At 41.1% G+C, this 23,467-nt stretch overlaps 1 protein-coding gene across 1 annotated transcript; it reads right to left on the bottom strand.

The window, feature by feature from the left end:
• Positions 1 to 1,325: 1,325 nt before the first annotated feature.
• On the bottom strand, positions 1,326 to 23,400 carry cetn4 (centrin 4). Its single transcript, XM_078405494.1, has 5 exons — positions 23,244 to 23,400; positions 17,115 to 17,270; positions 14,672 to 14,800; positions 10,755 to 10,892; positions 1,326 to 1,499 (listed from the first exon to the last, which is right to left on the bottom strand). The coding sequence occupies exons 1-5, from the start codon at positions 23,244 to 23,246 to the stop codon at positions 1,410 to 1,412; spliced, it is 516 nt and encodes a 171-aa protein (XP_078261620.1). The 5' UTR covers positions 23,247 to 23,400; the 3' UTR covers positions 1,326 to 1,409.
• Positions 23,401 to 23,467: the final 67 nt, after the last annotated feature.

The raw sequence follows: 23,467 nt of genomic DNA, 5'->3' as shown, positions 1-23,467 counted from the left end.
GGACCTTGTCGAAGGTTTTCTGAAAGTCGAGGTACACCACATCCACCGGCTCTCCCCTGTCAATTTTCCTAGTTACATCCTCAAAAAATTCCAGTAGATTAGTCAAGCATGATTTCCCTTTCGTAAATCCATGCTGACTCGGAACGATCCTGTTACCGCTATCCAAATGTCCTGCAATTTCTTCTTTTATAATTGACTCCAGCATCTTCCCCACCACTGATGTCTATAATTTCCCGTTTTCTCTCTCCCTCCTTTCTTAAAAAGTGGGATAACATTAGCTACCCTCCAATCCACAGGAACTGACCCGGAATCTATAGAACATTGGAAAATATTCACTAATGCGTCCACAATTTCTAGAGCCACCTCCTTAAGCACCCTGGGATGCAGACCATCAGGCCCTGGGGATTTATCAGCCTTGAGTCCCATCAGTCTACCCAAAACTTTTTCCTGCCTAATGTGGATTTCCTCCAGTTCCTCTGTCACCCTAGGATCTCTGGCCACTAGAACAAATAACAGCTAGCACAATGTATGCTGAGGTACCCTATTGCTATATATGATTTTTAGGCAGTGTTATCTGAAATTTAATGCTTCCTATTTTGCAGCATAAATTTTGAATTACTCCAATGGTGGGAAAAGCATTATTTTTTATGAAGTAAAGAAGACAACACCGATGTAGCTTAAAAAATTATTGAAGCTTTTTATGATGTAGTGAACATACTTTATTAGTAAACATGAAGAAATTTGACATTGCTGTCTCTTTCCCTTCCAAAAAATACCATGAATAAAAAATGTATTACTCTTCAATGTTGAATAATTCATACTAAATATAACCCAAAATTGCCTCAGTTCCAGAGAAGTACTGAATATGGGACATGTCATCGATTTATTCAAGAATGATTGGATCTAACCCAAAGATAGTAATAAAGATTTCAGAGGAAACAGGAGTAAACTTACCACTGGAAAACAAATATTTACAAATATTAACTGTTGTCATCAAGGGATCAGTTTTATCTGGATATAAAACACATTGTTTTATCTCAAATATCATGCTGCTGTATTGCCACAAAAATGACATTAATTCTCTTTTGTATAAATAGAAATTGAATGCAATAAATGGGAATGCAACTGTAAATTGACTAATTTCAAAATGTGTGGCTAAAATACTGTAGAAACTGTGCAGCTGAGTGTTAAGTATGAAAACCAATATATTTCTCTGGCAGGGATCCAAGAGTAAACTATTGATATCATGTATCAATAACTTAAATTTATATTTTTAAAGTTGATGTTAAATAAATGATACTGAACACAAATATATCATATCTCAATGGCTTTTCTTCATTCTTTATTACTTAAATAAAAACAAGTTACAACTAGTGCTGGTTAAGGACAGTGGGATGATACCAAAAAAATTAATAAAGGCTTGTTTTTTTCATAATCCGCAAAAATTCCTGTTCATTTATCTCACCATCGCCATCCCGGTCAGCTTCATCTATCATTTCCTGTTCATGAATGAAAAAAACATGTTAAACCTTATTTGGAGGGAGGGTACTTCATATAGCAAGGTTTAGATAACCCACATCTAATTGGGGAATATATTTTAACAAACTATCAGAATAATATATATATCTGTGTGCACACACAAACGCACAACTCCCAGTCAGTGACTATCACAGGCCAGGCATATTGGGTGCCTAGGGGATTTTGTAGCATATGCCTTAAATAAATAAATGTTTTTGTACCGTTCAACTAGCATATCTTTGTGCCGTCATTTTCTGCAAGTACAGGCGTATACAAACTATAACAAAAGTAATGAGCCATCCGGAGACCAGGTGAAAAATGGGATAATATATTTTCTAAGCCAATCAGATTTGAAGATAAAAGAAATACAGGGTCACAAAGATGAATTAACATGCATTAATTGGAGTCAAATCAAGTGCAGAAAGCGAAATAAAGGTGGACAAAGAGAAAGAAAAACAGATAAGGAAAGATAAATTTAAAAATTACAAAATTAATCTATGGATTCACAAGACTGGAAACTTGAATTTCAAAAAATCTACTGGAGGAACCCAGGAAGTCAGGCAGCATCATCAGTGGAAAATGGACACGTGACATTTCTGAAGGTCCTGACCCAAAATGTCTGTCATTTCTCTACACAGTTGCTGCCCAACCCACCGAGTTCCTCAAATAATATTTATCTGTGTCCATTTACCCCAAACCTTGTTTATTGTCACATGTACCAATTAAGGTACAGTGAAATTTGAGTTACCATACAGCCATACTACAGTGCATTCAGAAAGTAATCAAACCCCTTCACTTTTTCCACATTTTGCTACGTTAGAGCCTTATTTTAAAATGGATTAAATTCTTTTTTTTTAATATATCATCAATCTGCACACAATACCCCATAATAAAAACGTGAAAACAGGTGTTTAGAAATTTTTGCAAAGTAATTAAAAAGAAATAACTGAAATATCACATTTACATAAGTATTCAGACCCTTTACTCAGTACTTTGTTGAGGCACCTTTGGCAGAGATTGCAGCGTCAAGTCTTCTTGGGTATGATGCTACACGCTTGGCACACCTGTATTTGGGTAATTTCTCCCATTCTTCTCTGCAGATCCTCTCTAGCTCTGTCAGGTTGGATGGGGAGCGTCGATGCACAGCTATTTTCAGGTCCTTCCAGAGATGTTCGATCGGGTTCAAGTCCAGGCTCTGGCTGTGCCACTCCAGGACATTCACAAACTTATCACGAAGCCACTCCTGCGTTGTCTTGGCTGTGTGCTTAGGGTCGTTATCCTGTTGGAAGGTGAACCTCCGCCCCTGTCTGAGGTCCAGAATGCTCTGGAGCAGGTTTTCATCAAGGATCTCTCTGTACTTTGCTCTGTTCATCTTTCCCTCGATCCCGATTAGTCTCCCAGTTCCTGCCACTGAAAAACATCCCTACAGCATGATGCTCCGCCACCACCATGCTTCACCATAGGTATGGTATTGGCCAGGTGATGAGCAGTGCCACTTGGCATTCAGGCCAAAGAGTTCAATCTTGGTTTCATCAGACCAGAGAATCTCATGGTCTGAGAGTCCTTTAGGTGCCTTATGGCAAACGCCAAGCAGGCTGTCATGTCCCTGTTACTGAGGAGTGGCTTCCGTCTGGCTACTCTACCATAAAGGCCTGATTGGTGGAGTGCTGCAGATATAGTTGTCCTTCTGGAAGGTTCTCCCATCTTCACAGAGGAACACTGGAGCTCTGTCAGAGTGACCATCGGGTTCTTGGGTCACCTTCCTGACCAAGGCCCTTCTCCCCCGATTGCTCAGTTTGGCCAGGTGACCAGCTCTATGAAGAGTCCTGGTGGTTCCAAAGTTCTTTCATTTAAGAATGACGGAGACTACTGTGCTCTTCAGGACCTGCAATGCCGCAGAAATTGTTTTATACCCATCCCCAGATCTGTGTCTCGACACAATCCGAGGTCTACGGACAATTCCTTCGTCTTCATGGCTTGGTTTCTGCTCTGATATGCACTGTCAACTGTGGGACCTTATATAGACAGGTATGTGCCTTTCCAAATCATGTCCAATCAATTTAATTTACCACTGGTGGACTCCATTCAAGTTGTAGAAACATCTTAAGGATAAATAATGGAAACAGGATGAACATAAGCTCAATTTTGAGGGTCTGAATACTTATGTAAATGTGATATTTCAGTTATTTCTTTTTAATTACTTTGCAAAAATTTCTAAACATCTGTTTTCGCTGTTTTATTATGGGGTATATTATTGTGTGTAGATTGATGATAAAAAAATTAATCCATTTTAAAATAAGGCTGTAACGTAGCAAAATGTGGAAAAAGTGAAGGGGTCTGAATACTTTCTGAATGCACTGCAAGTGAAAACCAACAAGACACACAGCCACATAAAATAAAATTTAACATAAACATCCACCACATCAGCTCCCCGCATTCTTCACTGTGATGGAAGGTGATAAAGTCCAATCTTCTCCCACTTTCTATGCCTTCTATAAAGTCCAGCATCTCACATCCTTTCTTAATTGCTTCAATAATCTTGCCACCTTCAAAGGTTTGTACACTTCTTTTCCTGCAGACTGGTTTGTGGAATTTATCATGTTTGACACTGAAGGGTTCTTTGAACAACAGAGTACTGGAATGAGTTACTGACGAAAATAAGTGAATCACTGTCAGCAGATGAAAGCTGGCAGCAACACACACATCTCCAAGGAACATTTAACTGAAAAATTATCAACTAGCTCTGAAACGTTGCGGTCGTACCAATCAAAAGAATGAAATTAAGAATGGAACTGAATGCAGCAGTGAACAGCAAATTTCCCTAGTTTTAACCTTACAAGAGAAGAAGGCTCACTAATAAGGCAATGGAAAAACCTCAACCTCTGTCCTAAGAAACTACAGGAGCTGAGATAATTGGCTTCCCACAAACACAGCCATTCCTGCTAAGTATGACTCCAACCAACAGAGGTTTCCCCAAAACATTCTCCTCCTTAACCTCAAACCTCCAGCTCACTACCAGATTCCCACTGCAGTCAAGGGGAGTTACTCTCAAACACCTAATTCACTATTCTGTCCACGTTTAAACCAAGGCATAATTAATTTGGAAGCAGATTTATTTAGGGTAAGTGACACTCAGTAAGTGTAAGCACATTATTGGGCAGCAAGTGCCAGTTGACTGCACTGTCAACAGAACTTTCCATCTCTTTGGTTACATATAGACAAATGGATAGCAATTAGATGGATTTAATTCGTCTGGCTTTTTGTTGACTGAACATAATCACACAATTTTCCAAGTGTACGCCAGTGTGGTCACTATATTAGAGAAGTCACCTAGAGTTGTCGTAGAACAGAAGGGATGTTTTCTAGTCTCATAACATTTGCATGTTCAGTACAATATTTGATATCTCACGGAGTGAAATAAATTGGCTGAACACTGTAAATGGGATATATTCTGTTTTGATAAAGAGGAACATATCAGAACATCAGGAATAGGCAGAGTTATATCATCCACTTTGCACTTCAGATTGAAAAGGTAGAAATTATTTTAGCCTTTTCTCATTCCATCATTGAGGATGAAAGTGCCCTTCAAACTCCTCGACCTAGCATTTGTCCACTACACTTCTTTCAGAGTGTGCAAAGCTTTAACCTGATATTAGTTTAAGATCTATTTGGCTCTGCCTATAATATGCCAGCTCCTCTCCACAGCACTAATGTACTGCACCTTCACACTTCTTTATACATAACTACTGTTTCTGATGCTTTCTTTATCAAGACAGAGCACATCCTGTTTACTGTATGCATTGCAAAATTATTTAATCTCTTCATGCCTACTATACTTGCCATGGACATTTCAACCAATAGAACACCAAGCATAATGTGAAGTATATTTTCAACCAAGCTTTGCTTTATAATTGGCATACGCTGGTTGATATGCAATATTTCAGAGCTGGATACTAATTTGTCAGTTCAGTATTCTTTGGAGATACATGCATTGTTGCGAGGTTTAATACCCATGACAGTGATTCACTTATTTCCCTCAATAACTCACTTCCATCACTGCGAGATGTGTGTTCAAAGAACCCTTCTGTCTCACATCTGTCAAATTCCAAGTAAACAGAAACCAGGCTGCAAGAACAGGACTTAAGAGTCTGAGCACATATCTTCGAACGTGGCAAGATAGATTAACAAAACAGTGAAGAAAGGATGTGGGATACTGGATTTTATAGAGGGCATGGACGATAAAAGATGAAAATATCAAATACTAGGACCTAGAAATTCAACACCACCACCTCATCCTCCTCCTCCACCATTGGTAGTGCTGCACATGCTATTTAAAATGTCAATATGTTGAATCCTGCCTCTAAAATTCATTGCTTTTGTTCCTGGAAAAGGTGACCCCTGGCTGGAGTACTCAGTCAAACATTGGCCACGATATTTTAGAGAGAAAAGATACAAAGGTGTGGAGTTATACAGGGAAAAACAAAAAAAGAGTTAGTTGTGGAATTAACTGGATTTCTATTTAGAAAAAGCTGTTGTAGTTTTGATAGGCCTAACAGCCTTTTTCTTTGTAGTACCATTCTCCAGTTCTATGAAGACAACAATTAGAAGCAGCGAGTACAAAGCGCAAGGCCAATGTAGAATTACGACATTGTAAATTGGTACACTGTATGTGAAATGACAGGATGTGGCTTGTCAACCACAATTCCCTAGGTAAGTGAACTTTAGCTTATTGATTGCTAACTACAACCAACAATGCTTGGGGCATCAGGGTGTAGGAACAGAGAGTTTGGTTGGGGGGGGGGGGGGGGGGCGGGGAATGGGGTGGTTGGAAATGGAACAGAGTTTAAGAAAGTAAATATCGCCACCTAATGCAACTTTAGAAGCAAGATGAGCTGTTCAAATGAAGTGCAAGTCACCCAGAACACTTACTGACTATATTCTACAAGACAATCATGCTGGGGGGGGGGGGGGGGGGGGAGAATCTTATGAAAACACCAAAATAACATTAAAAAAGTGAAATATAGAGTAAAACAGGAACAAAACAGAGGGGAAAAATGTGTCAAAAGAGTAATGAAAAAAAGAAACGGCAAGCAAGTGTACATATAGAGAGTTAATATTGCAGATGGATAACCTTACAACAGACGTAGCCAGTTATGACATAAACCAAAATGTTAGCCGAGTTTGTTAAATTTGATATAGCCTTAAACACTGCGGAAAACCAGGCAGAGGAGGAAGTGATGTTCCTCAAGCGTATGCTGGACTGTATTGGAATGCTCCGTGGTGCACCGTTACGATCTTAGCTTAATTCTGCTCCCTTGAACTTGAAAACCTGATCATAAAATGCCATCCCTTTTATCTACTGTTGAATTCATCTGTACCATCTTGTTGGGGGTCTGCATACCATCCCAAGTCAACAACAAGGTGGCACTGGATAAATGATATTCAATTGTCAACTCTCTTGAGACAGCACACAGACAGCGATACCCTACTCATCCTCACTAATGACTAATCATTAAGTCAAGCAAACTTCAGGCACGTAATCTCCAAATAACAACAGCATACACCAATGAGCCAAATCATTATGACCACTGACAGATGAACTGAATGACATTGATTATCTTGTTACAATGGCACCTTTCAACGGGTGGGATACATTAGGCAGCAAGTGAACAGTCAGTTCTTGAGGTTGATGTGTTGGATGCAGGAGAAATGGGCAGGAGTAAAGACCCGAGTGACTTTGACAAGGGCCAAATTGTTATGGTCAGACGACTGGGTCAGAGCATCTCTGAAACGGCAAGGCTTGTGGTGTGCTCCCAGTCAATAATGATGAGTACCTACCGATAGTGATCCGAGGAGGGACAAACCACAAACTGGTGACAGCGTGTTGGGCACTCAAGGCTCATCGATGCACGAGGGCAACGAAGGCTATCCCGTCTGGTACGAACCGACAGAAGGTCGACTGTGGCACAAGTCACAGAAAATTTTAATGGTCACAGGAGGAATGTGTCACAATACACAGTGCATTGCACCCTACTGCGTATGGGGCTGCTCAGCCGAAGACCGGTCAGAATGCACATGATGACCCCTGTCCACCGTCGAAGCCCCTACATTGGGCACCCGAGCATCAGAACTGGACCTTGGAGCAGTGGAAGAAGGTCGCCTGATCCGATGAGTTCCGTTTTCTTTTAGATCACGTGGATGGCCGTGTACATGTGCGCCATTTACCTGGGGAACTGATGGCACCAGGATGCACTGTGGGAAGACGACAAGCCAGTGGAGGGTGTGTGATGCATTGGGCAATGTTCTGCTGGGAAACCCTGGGACCGGCCATTCATGTGGACGTCAATTTGAAACGTGTCACCTACCTAAACATCGTTGCAGACCAGGCAGGTGGTCATAATGATTTGGCTCAACAGTGTATATCCTGTCCCATGCTGGGTGGCAACACTCTAGATCACTACTACGTCACCATCAAGTAGCCCTATCACTCCAACCTGTGCCCTCACTCACCATCAAGTACCCCTTGCCCTTCACCCCTTGCCAGCCCGATCATCTATTGGTGCTACTCCTGCCAGCTTACAGGCAGAGATTGAAGCACAAGGGTAATACAATAGTCATACAGCAGTGATCTGTGGCTACAGGTCTAAGTCAGGACTGTTCCTTTAAGAGCACTTCTCTAGCCTACATTATACCCAAGTCGACACAGGTTTCATCAAGATAGGCGTTGATGACTGCATTCCCACAAAGACAGTTAGGGTGTATCATAACTATAGATCTTGGATGAACAGAGGGATTTGCTCTCTGCTGAGGTCCACATCCAAGGCTTTCAAGCCTGGATCCTGTACTGCACAACAAAGTCTTGTGATCTGTATACGGCGTGGTGAGACCACACTTGGAGTACTGTGTGAGGTTCTGTTCGTTCAGCTACAGGAAGAATGTTATTATATTGGAAAGAGTTTAGAGAGAATTCACCAGGGTGTTACCTGGACTTTCAGGCTTGAGTAATAGAGAGAGGTTGGATGGGCTGGTACTTTTTTTTATGGAGCATAGAAGGCTAAGGGGTGATCTTATTAAAGTATACAAAATCATGAAGGCATGGATAGAGTAACGCTCTCAGTCTTAACCCACCCCCCTCCGCAGGAGTGGAAGATTCTAAAACTAGAGGGCTTATTTAGTTTAATTTAGATATTGCGGGGAAACAAGCCCTTCAGCCCATCAAATCCACACACCAGCAATCACCCATACACTAGTTCTATCCTACATATTGTGAACAATTTACAGAAGCCAATTAACCTACAAAGCTGCACGACGTGGAACGTGGGAGGAAACCGAAGCACTCAGAGTAAACTAACGTGGTCACGGGGAGAGCGTACAAACTCCATACAGGCAGCACCCGTAGTCAGGATAAAACCTGGATCTCTGCTGCTGTAAGACAGCAACTCTACCTCTGTGCAACTGTGCAACCCCAGAAGGCTTATATTTCAGGTGAGAAGGCAAGAGATTTATGAAGAACCTCTGGGACAATTTTTCAATCAAGGGTAAACTCCATCTGTAATAAGCTGCCAGAAGAAGCGATAGAAGCAGGTACAATTATGACTTTCCAAAGACATGTGGATAAATATATGCATTGGAAGCATTTATAGAGAAATGTGATGAATGCAGGTAAATGGGACCAGCCAGAATGCCAATTGGTCAACATGCAGAAGCTGGGCCAAAGGCCCTGTTTCCATGCTCTATAGCTCTAAGACCCTATGAAAGGCTACCAGGGATGCCAAGAGAAAATTGTAGAACAAACCAGAAGCTCAATTCAATCCAGTAAATGAATCCACAGAAAGTGGTGAACACAGCCCAGTCTTTTATAAACTCATCACCTCCTTCCACTCTATGCATCTTCACAGTGCATTGCACCAGGAAGGTTGGAAGTGTTGTGAAAGATGCCTGCTACTCTGGTTGTTTTCTTTGCTCTTGGGTAGCTTTTGGGAGAAGATATATGATCTTCAAATCCCAGACATCCACACTTAAGAATGACTTCTTCCCCACTGCCAACAGATTCCTGAACCAATTGCATTTATTGGTGTATTTATTATTGTACCCATCATTACTATTTATTATTGTACCCATCATTATCAGGTGTACTGTGTATTCTATGAGCTTCATGCGAACAAGGAACTTTATTGCACTCTGAAGTATATGATAATAAATGAATCCAAATCCAACAGCACCTCCCAAAGTCTGTGATGTTTACCACTAAGAAAACCAACAGTTGTGGGGGTGAGGTCACCACAATTAAAATTTAAATGTAATTTTCAATTAAAATTTGGCACACTCAAAAACACAAATTGGGAAAGACTAGTTATCTTGAAAGATGACATTTAAGTTGAGATGATAAAAATAAGAAGTGATGAAATGAGATAGAGATTTGAAAACAGTATTGAGAATTTTTGCTGAACATGCATGTATCTTGAGAACTTTAAGTTCATTACATTGTTTTTAAAGTGGGGTCAGTTTAGGTCAGTTCAATTAGATAGTGCAAGCTAGGATGTGTGTAGAACAGCTTTTATGACTCCAAGTTTTAGGTAAATAGAAAGAGAAAGCAAATTGGTTCAGGTAATGGTAGCGCAGCGGTAGAGTTGCTGCTTTACAGCTAATGCAGCGCCGGAGACTCAGGTTCGATCCTGACTACGGGTGCTGCACTGTAAGGAGTTTGTACGTTCTCCCCGTGACCTGCGTGGGTTTTCTCCGAGATCTTCGGTTTCATCCCACACTCCAAAGACGTACAGGTATGTAGGTTAATTGGCTGGGTAAATGTAAAAATTGTCCCTAGTGGGTGTAGGATAGTGTTAATGTACGGGGATCGCTGGGCGGCACGGACTTGTTGGGCCGAAAAGGCCTGTTTCCGGCTGTATATATATGATATGATATGGAAATAGGCATTCTTAGTGATGCCATGGATAATGTGGTCTAAAGCTCATCAGGAGCTTGCAGGCAATCTAATCTGGTTCAGCTTCAGATAGTTTCCATGGAGATGCATGATTGTTGATTGGAAAACAGAGTGTATGACAGGAGAACTGGTTTTAGTCCTCCTCGTATTACACTGGCAGTGGTGTGATTAATAGATAGCAGTAAGGTGGAATACAAGTGGAAACTATTTTTGGTTGAAACTGCTCAGAAGCAGGATTTAGGAAACAAAGATAAGACCTTGAAATAATGAAAATACAATAAGGAAAATAAATCACCTGCAATTCTTCATCAGTCAGATTTTCGCCTAGTTCTTTAGCAACCCTTTTCAGGTTTTTGAATGATATCTTGCCTGTTCCATCATCATCAAACAACCTGAAGGCTTTCAAAATTTCTTCTTTGGAGTCTTTCTCACTCTAAGATAAAATTGAGAAGCTGGTATTATTATCAAGACCATTATCATTGCTATTAATATCACAGCTGGTCTGGGGAGGCAGAGGAACAACTGCAGGACTGCTGTAGACTGGGCAATATTCAAGGACTCAGCAACGGACCTGAATGAATACACCACAGTCGTTACATACTTCATAAGGAAATGTGTGGAGGACTGTGTTCCTACAAAAACCTTCCGAGTGTTTCCTAACCAGAAGCCTTGGATGAACTAGGAGATCCGCATTCTTCTGAGGACCAGATCCCGGGCATTCAGGTCTGGTGACGCAGAGGTCTATACGTAGTCCAGATATGACATTGACAAGGCCATCAAAAAAGGCCAAGAGGGACTTCCGCTCAAAGCTGGAGGATGGGGCAGGTGTTTGGCAACTGTGGCAGGGCTTGAATGCCATCAGCTCCAACAAGGCGAAATCAGAAGGCAGCACAAGCGACAGCGAAGCAGCACAAGCGACAGCGAAGCATCACTCCCTGACGAGCTCAATGCGTCTACTACGCACGCTTTGATAGGGAGAACACTTATGTGCCTTCCCGAGCCCCCATACGCCCTGATGGTATTACAGTCATAGTCACAGAGGCCGACGTCAGAAGATCCTTCAGGGGGGTGAACCCTGGGAAAGCGCCTGGACCTGATGGTATACCCAGTCATATTCTCAAAATCTGTGCAGACCAACAGTCTGGGGCTTTTGCAGACATTTTTAACCTCGCACTACTGAGGTCTGAGGTTCTCACCTGCTTTAAGAGGGCATCAATAATACCAGTGCCGAAGAAGAGTAAGGTGACGTGCCTCAACGACTATCGACCAGTGGCACTAACGTCTCTGGTGACGAAGTGCTTCGAGAGGTTGGTTATGGTGGATATCAACTCCTACCTCAACAAGAACCTCAACCCACTACAGTTTGCCTACCGTCACAACAGGTCAACGGAGGATGCAATCTCACTGGCTCTCCACTCTGCACTGGACCACTTGGACAATAAAAATACTTACATCAGGCTGTTGTTTATAGACTACAGCTCGGCGTTCAATACCATCATCCCCTTCAAGCTGGTTACCAAGCTCATGGAACTGGGTCTCTGTGCATCCCTCTGCAATTGGATCCTCGACTTCCTCATCCACAGACTGTTCGAATTGGCAGAATTACTTCATCCTTATTAACAATCAGTACTGGAACATCTCAAGACTGCATGCTCAGCCCCCTGCTCTACTCACTCTATACTCATAACTGTGCAGCCGGACATAGTGCGAACTCCATCTTCAAGTTCGCCGACAACACCACCGTTGTTGGACGAATGACAGATGGTGATACGAGTCAGAGTATAGAAGTGAGATCGGCCGATTGACCAAATGGTGCCAGCACAACAACCTGGCACTCAACATTAGTAAAACCAGCGAAATGATTGTGGACTTTGGAAGAGGAAGGATGAGGACCCACAATCCTGTTTATATCAACAATGGTGGAGAGAGTCAAAAACTTGAAATTCCTGGCGTGCATATTTCTAAAGATCTTTTCTGGACCCAGCACATTGATGCAATTATACAGTGCCCTCCATAATGTTTGGGACAAAGACACATCATTTATTTATTTGCCTCTGTACTCCACAATTTGAGATTTGTAAAATAAAGAATCACATGTGTTTAAAATGCACACTGTCAGATTTTAATAAAGGCCATTTTTATACATTTTGGTTTCACCATGTAGAAATTACAGCTGTGTTTATATATAGTCCCCCCCCCCCCCTTTTTTTAAGGGCACCATAATGTTTGGGACACGGCTTCACAGGTGTTTGCAATTGCTCAGATGTGTAATAATTGTCTTTTTAATGCAGGGAAAAGCGAGCTCTCAGCATCTAGTATTTCCTCTAGTCTTTCCATCACCTTTGGAAACTTTTATTGCTGTTTATCAACATGAGGACCAAAGTTGTGCCAATGAAAGTCAAAAAATCCATAATGAGACTGAGAAACAAGAATAAAACTGTTAGAGACATCAGCCAATCCTTAGGCTTACTAAAATCAACTGTTTGGAACATCATTAAGAAGAAAGAGAGCACTGGTGAGCTTACTAATCGCAAAGGGACTGGCAGGCCAAGGAAGACCTCCGCAGCTGATGATAGAAGAATTCTCTCTATAATAATCCCCAAATACCTGTCAGACAGATCAGAAACACTCTTCAGGAGTCAGGTGTGGATTTGTCAATGATCACTGTCCACAGAAGACTTCATGAACAGAAATACAGAGGCTACACTGCAAGATGCAAACCACTGGTTAGCCGCAAAAATAGGATGGCCAGGTTAGTTTGCCAAGAAGTATTTAAAAGAGCAACCACAGTTCTGGAAAAAGGTCTTGTGGACAGAAGAGATGAAGATTAACTTATATCAGAGTGATGGCAAGAGCAAAGTATGGAGGAGAGAATGAACTGCCCAAGATCCAAAGCATACCACCTCATCTGTGAAACACGGTGGTGGATATGTAATGGTCTGGGCATCTATGGCTGCTGAAGGTACTGGCTCACTTATCTTCATTGATGATACAACTGCTGATAGTAATAGCATAATGAATTCTGAAGTGTATAGACACATTCTATCTGCTCGTTCAAACAAATGCCTCAAAACTCATAGGCTAGCGGTTCATTCCATAGCAAGCCAATGATCCCAAACATACTGCTAAAGCAACAATGGAGTTTTTCCAAAGCTAAAAAATGGTAAATTCTTGAGTTGGCAAGTCAATCACCCGATCTGAACCCAATTGAGCATGCCTTTTATATGCTGAAGAGAAAACTGAAGGGGACTAGCCCCCAAAACAAGCATAAGCTAAAGATGGCTGCAATACAGGCCTGGCAGAGCATCACCAGAGAAGACACCCAGCAATTGGTGATGTCCATGAATAGCAGACTTCAAGCAGTCATTGCATGCAAAGGATATGCAACAAAATATGAAACATGACTACTTTCATTTACCTGACATTGCTGTGTCCCAAACATTATGATGCCCTGAAATGGAGGGACTTTGTATAAACACTGCTGTAATTTCACAACTGCTGTAAATAAAGCACAACAATGCCTCTACTTCCTGAGAAGATTAAGGAGATTCGGTATGTCAGAGAGGATTCTCTTGAACTTCTACGGGTGTACAGTAGAGAGCATATTGACTGGTTGCATCATGGCCTGGTTCAGCAACTTGAGCATCCAGGAGTGGAAAAGACTGCAAAAAGTTGTCAACACTGCCCAGTCCGTCACCGGCTCTGACCTCCCCACCATTGAAGGGATTTATCAAGAGATTCAAGATAGCTTTATTTGTCATCCAATATTGGACGAAAAAAGGCAGCCAGCATCATCAGAGATACACACCATCCTGGCCACACTCTCATTTCACCACTGCCATCGAGAAGAAGGTACAGGAGCCTGAAAACTGTAATGTCCAAGTTCAGGAACAGCTTCTTCCCTACAGCCATCAGGCTATTAAACACTACAACCTCAAATAAGCTCTGAACTACAATAGGCTATTATTATTATTGCACTACTATTGTTTGTTTTTTGAGTGTGTGTGTATACTTGTGAGTATGCGTATATATACACACACTGAGCTTTTCTTTTTCTCTCTCGTTTTTTATATTGCTTACAGTGTACTGTGTTTACATATTCTGTTGTGCTGCAGCAAGTAAGGATTTCATTGTTCTATCTGGGACATATGGCATAAAACACTCTTGACAAAGACAATTCTTAATCGCACACAGGTTTTGATGGCATCTCACCATTTTCTGAGTCATCATTGCTAAAAAGTCATTGAAATCGATGGTACCAGATCCTTCCTTATCAATGTCTGAAATCATCTTTCTTATTTCTTCTTTTTTAGGTTCAAACCCTAAGGCACGCATGGCAACCTAAAATGTAAACATACAATTTTGATTAGTCTTTATATTACAAATAGACAAATCATGCCTGTCCAAGATAGTTGGATATAGATTAAACAGACAGAAAACTCAGCATTAAAATAATAATTGGGCAATGCATTCCACATTTCTTTATTTATAGAGCTAATTGGATTGATGTCTACACCTTGAGATAATTAGAATCCTGCTGCTTAGGCAATTCTGTAAATCTGTATACCCCTGTTTTTTTTTTGTTAATCAGGAGGCATCCAAGATGAGATAGCTCTGTTTTTTTTTTGTTAATCAGGAGGCATCCAAGATGAGATAGCTTTTTCTTTCAGGCAGAGGACAGTGTTGTGCAGTAGGGACAGCAGAGAGACTCCTCTGTAGTTACCACAATCATTTGTCTCAAGTTAATTTTTGGTGGATAATGTTGTTGCTAAATGCCTTGGGAAGTCCTGCAACGTTAAAAGGTACTATACAAACATTGCTGTTGATTACGAAGAAAATTATAACTTGCATTTTCCTTTTGCACAACTCCAAAAGATGATAAGCAGTTCAAAAAGGAAAATAAAATAAATTGAGTTAATCCAAAATGAAGTTATATTGTGCACACAATTGGGTACTTCAGCCCCATTGCGAAATTCTACTCCCAACTTTGCAACAGGATCTCCTTTTGCTCAGGGACGTTCATTTGGTTTAAATAAGCACTGAACTATATACATGGGGGCATTGGTTTTGTCTTTTTGCACTATTTTGGTGGGGGGGGATGCGTGTGTGTGTGGGTTTGTTTTGAACTTTTGTTTATTATCTTGTTTAGAGTACTGTGTTTAGATATTCTGTAGTGCTGCATTGTTTGGGACATATGACAATAATACATTCTTGACTTTTGAAATTCTTCCCGATCATGTCAACAGTGGTGCAATATGCCAACTTAGTTTGCACTCTCTCCTTTAACCTCTGATCTAAACAGAACTGGGTTCTGAAGCAATGAACAACTGAAATTTTAATCATCTTTTTACATCTGACAGCTACTTAAAGGTCCAATAATCAAGCTGTCATCTATGTCTTTGATGAGATATATGATTTTCTGTGACCTCAAATACAGCCTGGTATGTGTCTGAATTGTAGGAGAATCAAGAACTAAGTTCACTGTTTAAACCCACTTAGACAATTTCGTTAAGACAATTTATTTTCCTCTTTCTGAGGGTTTGTAAGGATGAAGTTCATGTTACATGACCATATGATGGGGGTGGGGGCAGGAAGAGGCACTAGAGTCTTCCCAGGCCGAGATAGTTGGGGAAGGGGGTGGTGGAGAAAAGGAGGAATCTTCCTATCTGTCCAGCCCCTGAGCTGTTCTGAAGAACATTGCACATAGGAGGCAGCTGCGTATAGCAGGAAGTCATGACAGTCAGTGTCAGTGAGGACATGAATGCCCCGTCTAAATGCCTGCAAATTTGGTAGTCCTGCAATATACACCAATGCAACTTGTGGCTGGAAATCGTATCTATCAACAATGGAAGTTAGAAGCTATTATTAGAAGCTGAGAATGAACAGCAGCAGTCACAATTAGAACCAAATTGGTGTGCAAAATCTCATTAGAAATTAATTTCAAGCATTTGTGCCGTCTGTACGGAGTTTTGAAGTTCTCCCTGTGACTGCATGGGTTTTCACCAAGAACTTCAGTTTCCTCCTACACTCCAAAGTCATAGTTATGTAGGTTAATTGGCTTGATGTGTGTGTAAATTGTCCCTAGTGTGTGTAGGATAGTGTTAATGTGCGGGGATCGGTGGTCTGTGTGGACTCGTTTCCACGCTGTATCACTAAACTAAAAACAAATTATCTTAGTGTTGATATCATTCAGACAAGCTGGCTAAAGTACACAAAAATATTGTCTCAAAAGATTGATACATTATTTATAAATGCTGTTCATTTTTCCAGAAACTTGGAACAAAATTAGTTAATGCCACTTTCTTCTACACAATACAATTTTTCAAGGCAACACCAGAAATTGTGAAAATAATTTGAAACAGCATTGCAACAGTTTATTGTCATGTACTCGATTTTTAAAATCTATTTCATAATTTCTACAAATAAAAATATCAGAACATTATCCCATTCTTTTAGTGGCATTTTATCTCAAAATAGCTACCGTTTTTGCCTCCTAGAACTGCAATACGATTCAATATATGCAACTATGTTGCTGTTGCAATTTGTTTTCCAAGACGCCAAATGCACTTTCTAATGATACTTCTAATTAAAAACTAATTCAGCAAAAATGCATGTAATTTAACACAACAATGGTGCTAGTATTATTTTAAAGCACCTTGATTTCTTTTACATCAATTGTTCCAGTGCCATCAGTGTCAAACAAATCAAACGCTTCTCTGATTTCTTGCTTTTGTTCTTCTGTGAGATCTGGTTTTGGCCCAGCTTTTTTGCGCTGTGAAGATCCTGTAGTATTTTTCCTAAAGCTGGTAGCCTGAAGAAAAAAAAGATATATACTTCAAATTGTTAAGCATATTTATGCACTAAACATTTCTGATCAGGTTTGTTGAAAAGACTGTAGAGGTTTAAAATGGAGAAGATGATCATCTATTTATTCATTGTCTCTTTATTAGCACTTTGCTGGAATAATTGAAAATGTAATCATTTGGTTTAATTCTTTCCCTAAACTTTACTTCTTTCTCAATTCGAAGTGGGTTCCAATTGTCATTTAAATGAAATAAGTTGTACCTCAATCACTCTCACCTCAAAGCAATTTATGGTTCACAAACACACTGCAAAGGCATTTTTGTAACTTACTCTCATTTTCAATGATAGCTAATCAATTGAATTCAAAATTGGCTCATATTAACATGTCAAAGGGTTCAAGAAATAATTTCATTGTTCCATGTCGGTACATATGATAATTAAACACTCGTTTCTCTTGCTTTTCTGATTGGAGGCCTGCGGTCAGCGGTGTGCCGCAGTGGTCAATAATGTGTGCAATGTATATTAATGATTTGGATGACAGTGTAGTTAACATTATTAGTAAATTTGCAGATGGCATAAAACCCGTGGTATAGTAGACAGCGAGGACGTATATCTCGAGTTTTCAACAAGATCTATATAGGTTAGGAAGATGGGCCAAGGTATGACAAATAGAATTTATTTCCGAACTGAGAGGTGTTGCACTTTGGCATGTCAAACCAGGGCAGGACTTACACAGTAAGTGGTAGAGCCCTAGAGAATGTTGCAGAACTAAGCAATCTGGGAGTTCAGGTGTATAGTTTCCTGAAAGTGGCGAGTCAGGTGAACAGTATGGTGAAGGTGGAGTTTGTACACTAGCCTTTATTGAGAAGGATACAAGGCACAAACGTTGGAATATCATGATGCAACTGTACAAATCGTTGCTGAGACCAGTTAGAATATTTGTGCAGTTCTGGTCACCCTGCTTTTGGAAGGATGTCATTCAGTTGGATATGGTGTAAAAGAGATACACAAGAATGTTACCTGGAATTGCAAACTTGAGTTATGAGAGGTTGAATAAGCCGAGACTGTTTTTTCTTTGGAGCATAGGAGGCCGATGGGGAGACCTTTATTGAGGTGTACAAGATCAAGAGGGCGATGAATAAAGTGAGTGCTCACAATTGCTTTCCCAGGATAGAAGATTCAAAAAGTAGAGGGCTTAGGCTTGAGGTGAGTGGGGAGATATTTAAGAAGGATCTCAGGAGCAACTTTTTCACTCTGAGACTAGTCCTTATCGGGAATGAACTGCTAAGGGAAGCTATAGAAGTGCATACAATTATGACTTTTAAAACGCATTTGGACAGATTTTGGGTAGGAAGGGTTAAAAAGGCTGTGGGAGCAAATGGAACTACTAGCCCAATATGCCAACTTGGCCAGCATGGACAAGGTGAGCAGAAAGGCCTGCTTCCATGTTGTCAGCTCCATGACTACGATTGTATGAAATTGATGGAGCATTCAATATTCACTCACAAGGATATAGTCTGTCCATATTTAATTCCAACTGTTCATGATTTTTCAAATCTATCTTAAATTGTCCCTCAACATTCTCTGCTCCAGCTGAAAACCCCCTGCAACTCTAGTTAATCTTTATAATTAGTTTACCATTCCTATTATGTTCAAAGATACCATGTTGTTTTGGTTAATACCCTCGTTAAGAGTGACTTCTTCAGTCAAAACTTAACACTGATTTCAAACAATTTATGTTTACTATAACAGCTAATAGACACATACAAAACATTAAATAAAAACAGAAAATACCAGAAATAAATTAGCAGGTCAGGTCTGCGGAGAAACAGTCAATACATCAAGGCAATGACTTTCATCAAAACTGAGGAAAATGTTAGAAATCAAATGTTTTCAAAGAGAAAGGAGAAGGTCCAAAAGAATAAGGGAAAGTCAAAGACAAGGCATGAAAGATCCTAAATCTGTTCAATTCAAATACTTTTCCAGAACTTTCTAACACGTTGTTTGCATTAAAGATTTTCAGAATCTGTTTTTTTGTTTTGCTTTTTGAATACACAGTGAAATTTGTCTTTGATATGGTAATTACACATAAATTTCTCAAGCAACTTAATGTTGCTTTTTATTTGTACTATTTACTGCCCATATATGTTGCTCACCATATTGCTAATTTCACCAGCTAATTCATTTGATGGAATCCAAGAAATGGACTGCAATAGTTATTTGTCAACAGGGAAAGTTTCTACACATTTTTAAAATGGGAAATGTTTTTAATTTGATAATGCTTAGTTTCAAATTATTTCCCTAATTGAAGAACCATGCTAAATAGGTAAAATTTATCCCTAACCTGGTAAAAAAAAAATATCGAGGTGATGAATAGACAATCTAATTTACAAGAACCACTTTTGCCAATGTCAAGACAGCCAGTTATTCAGCAAACGGTCTGCTCTACAAGTTTAAATGATGATCATGATCCCACAGTAATGCTGTTATATTTCCAGGTTTTTAAACCCATAAATGAAAAGTCAATTCAAGTTGTGGTAGGTGCGTTGCAACTTGTGGGTAATTGTCTTCTGGTGCATCTATACCCTTGTTCTTCTGCACAGCAAAGGGTGTGGGTTTGGGGATTGCTACTCAAGACCGCTTGACAAATTCTTGCAGTGCATATAGTAACCAAAATTCAAAAGAGTCAAAATTTAGATTAGTTGTTGAAAAGTTCATTAAACTGTGTCCTGGATGACGAGGGATATTGCAGCTACATCATCCTCAGCAAGTGAAGAGTTTTTCCACCAGGTTTCTTTGAGAGATGAACCATTTGCCATAGATACAACTTCTGACTTGTTATAGTAGGTGCTGCATGTATGTGGCTAATCTTGCCAAATTTCTGATTAAAATTGCCATGGTGATCATAATAGCACCAGGGAAGCAGCCTACACTCTGGCTAGATGTGTGGGTGGCTTGGAGCTACAATTGCAATCTAATCCACCAAAAACAACTTGCCCGGATGGAGTCCCTGTTCATGTTCTCAAAACCTGCGTGGACAACCTGGCAGGAATATTCACAGACATCTTTAACTTCTCGCTACTCTGAGGGAAAAAAATCCTGAGCCAAAGAAAAACAAGATAGTGTGCCTTAATAACTCAGTATCACTAAGTATCCAGTGGCTCTGACATCCATCATCTTGAAAAGTTTTGAGGAGCTGGTCAATTTCATATCACATCAACTCCAGCCTTCGAAACCACCTTTATCAACTGCAATTTGCTCACTGTCGCAACAGGTCCATGGCGGATGCCATCTCCCTGATCTTAAACTAATTCCTGGAACATCTGAACATCTACATCAAATTTCTATCCGTTGACTACAAATCTATCTTCCACACCTTAACTCCAACCAAACTCGTCTCCAAATTCCTGGACATAACTCTGAGCATATCCCTCCACTGGATCCTTCAGGTTTCTAGAAGTGTAAATTTCACGTATAAGTTGTCCTGATCTAACCACACTGATGCTATGGCCAAGGAAGCATACACACTCCTCCTCTTGATAAGGTTAAGGGAATTTGGTGTGTATTCAATGACTTTTGGCAAATTCTACAGATGCACCATAGAAAACATTCCATCCGGATACATCACGCTGGTTATGGCAATTGCTCTGTTGAAGACAATTAGAAGTTGCAGAGCAAACCAGCCTTTGCCCCACCAGCTGCATCTGTATTTATTATTCACAAAATGCTGGAGTAACTCAGCAGGTCAGGCAGCATCTCGGGAGAGAAGGAATGGGTGACGTTTCGGGTCGAGACCCTTCTTCAGACTGAAGAATTTATTTGTATTTATATCTGTATTTATTATGCTGCCTTAGGAACGCAGCCAACATAATCAACAACCTCTCACAAATCAATCATCTTCTTTTCTCCAATCTCCATTGGACAGAAGACACATAAACTTGAAAGCACATGTCACCAGATTCAAGAACTAGTTTCTTCCTCCCTGCTGTCAGACTGTTGAATAGACCATTTATGTACTCAGAATGAATGGCATCCTTCAAATCTAGGGAAGTTTAGGCCTGGCCTGGTAAGGATGGCAAGTTTCTTTACAAAGTATGCCTCTAGATTATAATTTTATCTTTTAAAATCTGCATTCTCCAGCTGTTGTTTTTTTCTTAGTTATTAGTTCTGTAATTAGTTTTGTAATAATGATTATATTGTGACAATCATACAATAGACTTTTATATCTGTTAGATATTTATATCAGTTAGAGTCAGCATAAGAATAGAAACATTACTTTTATTTTGCTAGCGACTTTACATATTGCTACTGGGGTTCATTACACAGAGTTGTGTAGCTTTGAACGGGCACACTTGTTCCAGTATACTACTAAAACTCAGATCTTGTGTGCGTTTTATTTATATGTATATATATTTGATTTCGCCGATTTCTCCAAAACGGTAAACCGTAGCGCCACGATTTTTGCACACCATTGATCACCACTCGGACAGCTGCTGGAAAATGATGTTTTTATTTAATTCGGTCGCGTATGTTTTGACTTACAGAGGTTTTAAAGCGCTGCCCCCCCCCTTTTGAGGTTTCTATAGGTGGCGCTGCGGTGCGGCTGTGCTCAGTACGCATGCGCGGAATCTCCTCACTCTGTACTCAGCACGCATGCGCGGCATCTCCTCACTCGCACCAAAAAAATGGACGCCGTTAGCGGCGCAAGCCCGCGATCACCGGCTCACCTCTCCTCTCTCCCCTTGCTTCTCTCCTCTCTCCCCTCTCCCACACCCGGGAGAACATCTCCCCGCTATCCCACCCCCCCCGGGCCTTTGAATGATGCGATCTCCCGCACCCCCCCCCCCCCCGGACCTTTCACTGATCCGATCCCCCGCACCCCCCCGGGCCTTTGAATGATGCGATCTCCCGCACCCCACCCCCCCCCCCCCCGGGCCTTTAACTGATGCTAAGAGTATGTCTGGGGGAGAGAAAGGTCTGAGGTCAAAAAACTCGCCCAACCCCCCTCCTACTGATTTATTGAAGGCTTTCAGCGTGGCACCTCTCCTCTCTCCCCTTGCTTCTCTCCTCTCTCCCAAAATGATGCTAAGAGTGTGTCTGGGGGAGAGAAAATGGGGGGGGGGGGACTGAGAATGGGGACCGGGGAGTGGGACTCCGCCCAAGGGGAGGGTGTGGGGAGAGTAAGAGTGGGGCTGGGGGAGGAGAAAATGGGGGGTGTGGGGACGGGCCCAACGGGCCCGCTTTGAACGGGCACACTTGTTCTAGTATTATATAAAAAGCCCTCCTTCCCCAAGACAGAAAACGCTGGAAGTACAATTGTAGGCGTGGCAGTTTCCGCCAGTTAAACACATCACAAATTACCCCGGACAACCCACAAGTTAAATAAAAAAGTAAATGCTGGAAACACTCATTGGGAAAGCGAAAGAATTGGGCATTTATGTCTGAGGCCCTTCATCACAACGTAAACCACGTTTCTCTTATCATAGATGTTGTTTGACCTGCTGAGTACTTCCAGCGTTTTCTGTCTTTATTTTAGTAAACATGCTGTTTACTCGTCGAGAACAAGGACTGGGGGGGGGGGGGGGTTGAAACAATTATGAGTCAGAAATCTTGTTGACAAAATTGCTAACCGTTGGTGGGGTAGGGGCACTCGTTGGGTATCTTCCAAAAGATTTATGTTATCAATGCGGAACAGTGAAGTGGCGTCAGGTTTAAATGAAAAAGCAAAGCACAGGTAGAAACTGACGGATTAAAAAAAGCATGGTGTTGTGAAACAGTGAGTGTGGCTGATCTATCTCTCCCTCCTAACGCCATTCCCAATTCTCCTGCCTTATCCCCATAACCCCTGACACACGTAACTAATCCAGTATCTATCTGGTGGCGTCAGTTAAAAAGCACAAGCAGTAACTGAAGAATAAAAGCGTGGTGTTTCGCTCAATACATAAGCTCAGAAGATTATTTTTCTTTTTAAAAAGCTTACCATTGCTCAAAAACGTGCAATTATAAACTACTGGAGGCAGACAGCGTCGCTGAGACGGGGGTTGCAGCTCCCAGCAACCGCCGCTGTCGAAGGTAAACAAACTCTCCACCAGTTTCCCGGACAAACCGTTGGTGCGAGCGGGCGGGCTCTGTGACGTCACAGAGAGCGGCCGGACCCGCCGGCCACTCAGAGACGGAGGCCGACGTCAGGCCCGCGATGACGCG

This window comes from Rhinoraja longicauda, chromosome 1 (genome assembly GCF_053455715.1).
Source record: "Rhinoraja longicauda isolate Sanriku21f chromosome 1, sRhiLon1.1, whole genome shotgun sequence".
In the NCBI taxonomy this organism is placed as follows: Eukaryota; Metazoa; Chordata; class Chondrichthyes; order Rajiformes; family Arhynchobatidae; genus Rhinoraja; species Rhinoraja longicauda.
This window is presented reverse-complemented; position numbering and strand designations above follow the sequence as displayed.

Bases quoted from the DNA above. Each gene is read 5' to 3' on its own strand.
- cetn4 (XM_078405494.1), bottom strand. The intron at 14,801-17,114 runs GTGCTTTAAAAT...TTTACATTTTAG, and splicing joins TTGATGTAAAAGAAATCAAG to GTTGCCATGCGTGCCTTAGG. The intron at 1,500-10,754 runs GTGATTTATTTT...ATTCATGAACAG, and splicing joins TGACTGATGAAGAATTGCAG to GAAATGATAGATGAAGCTGA.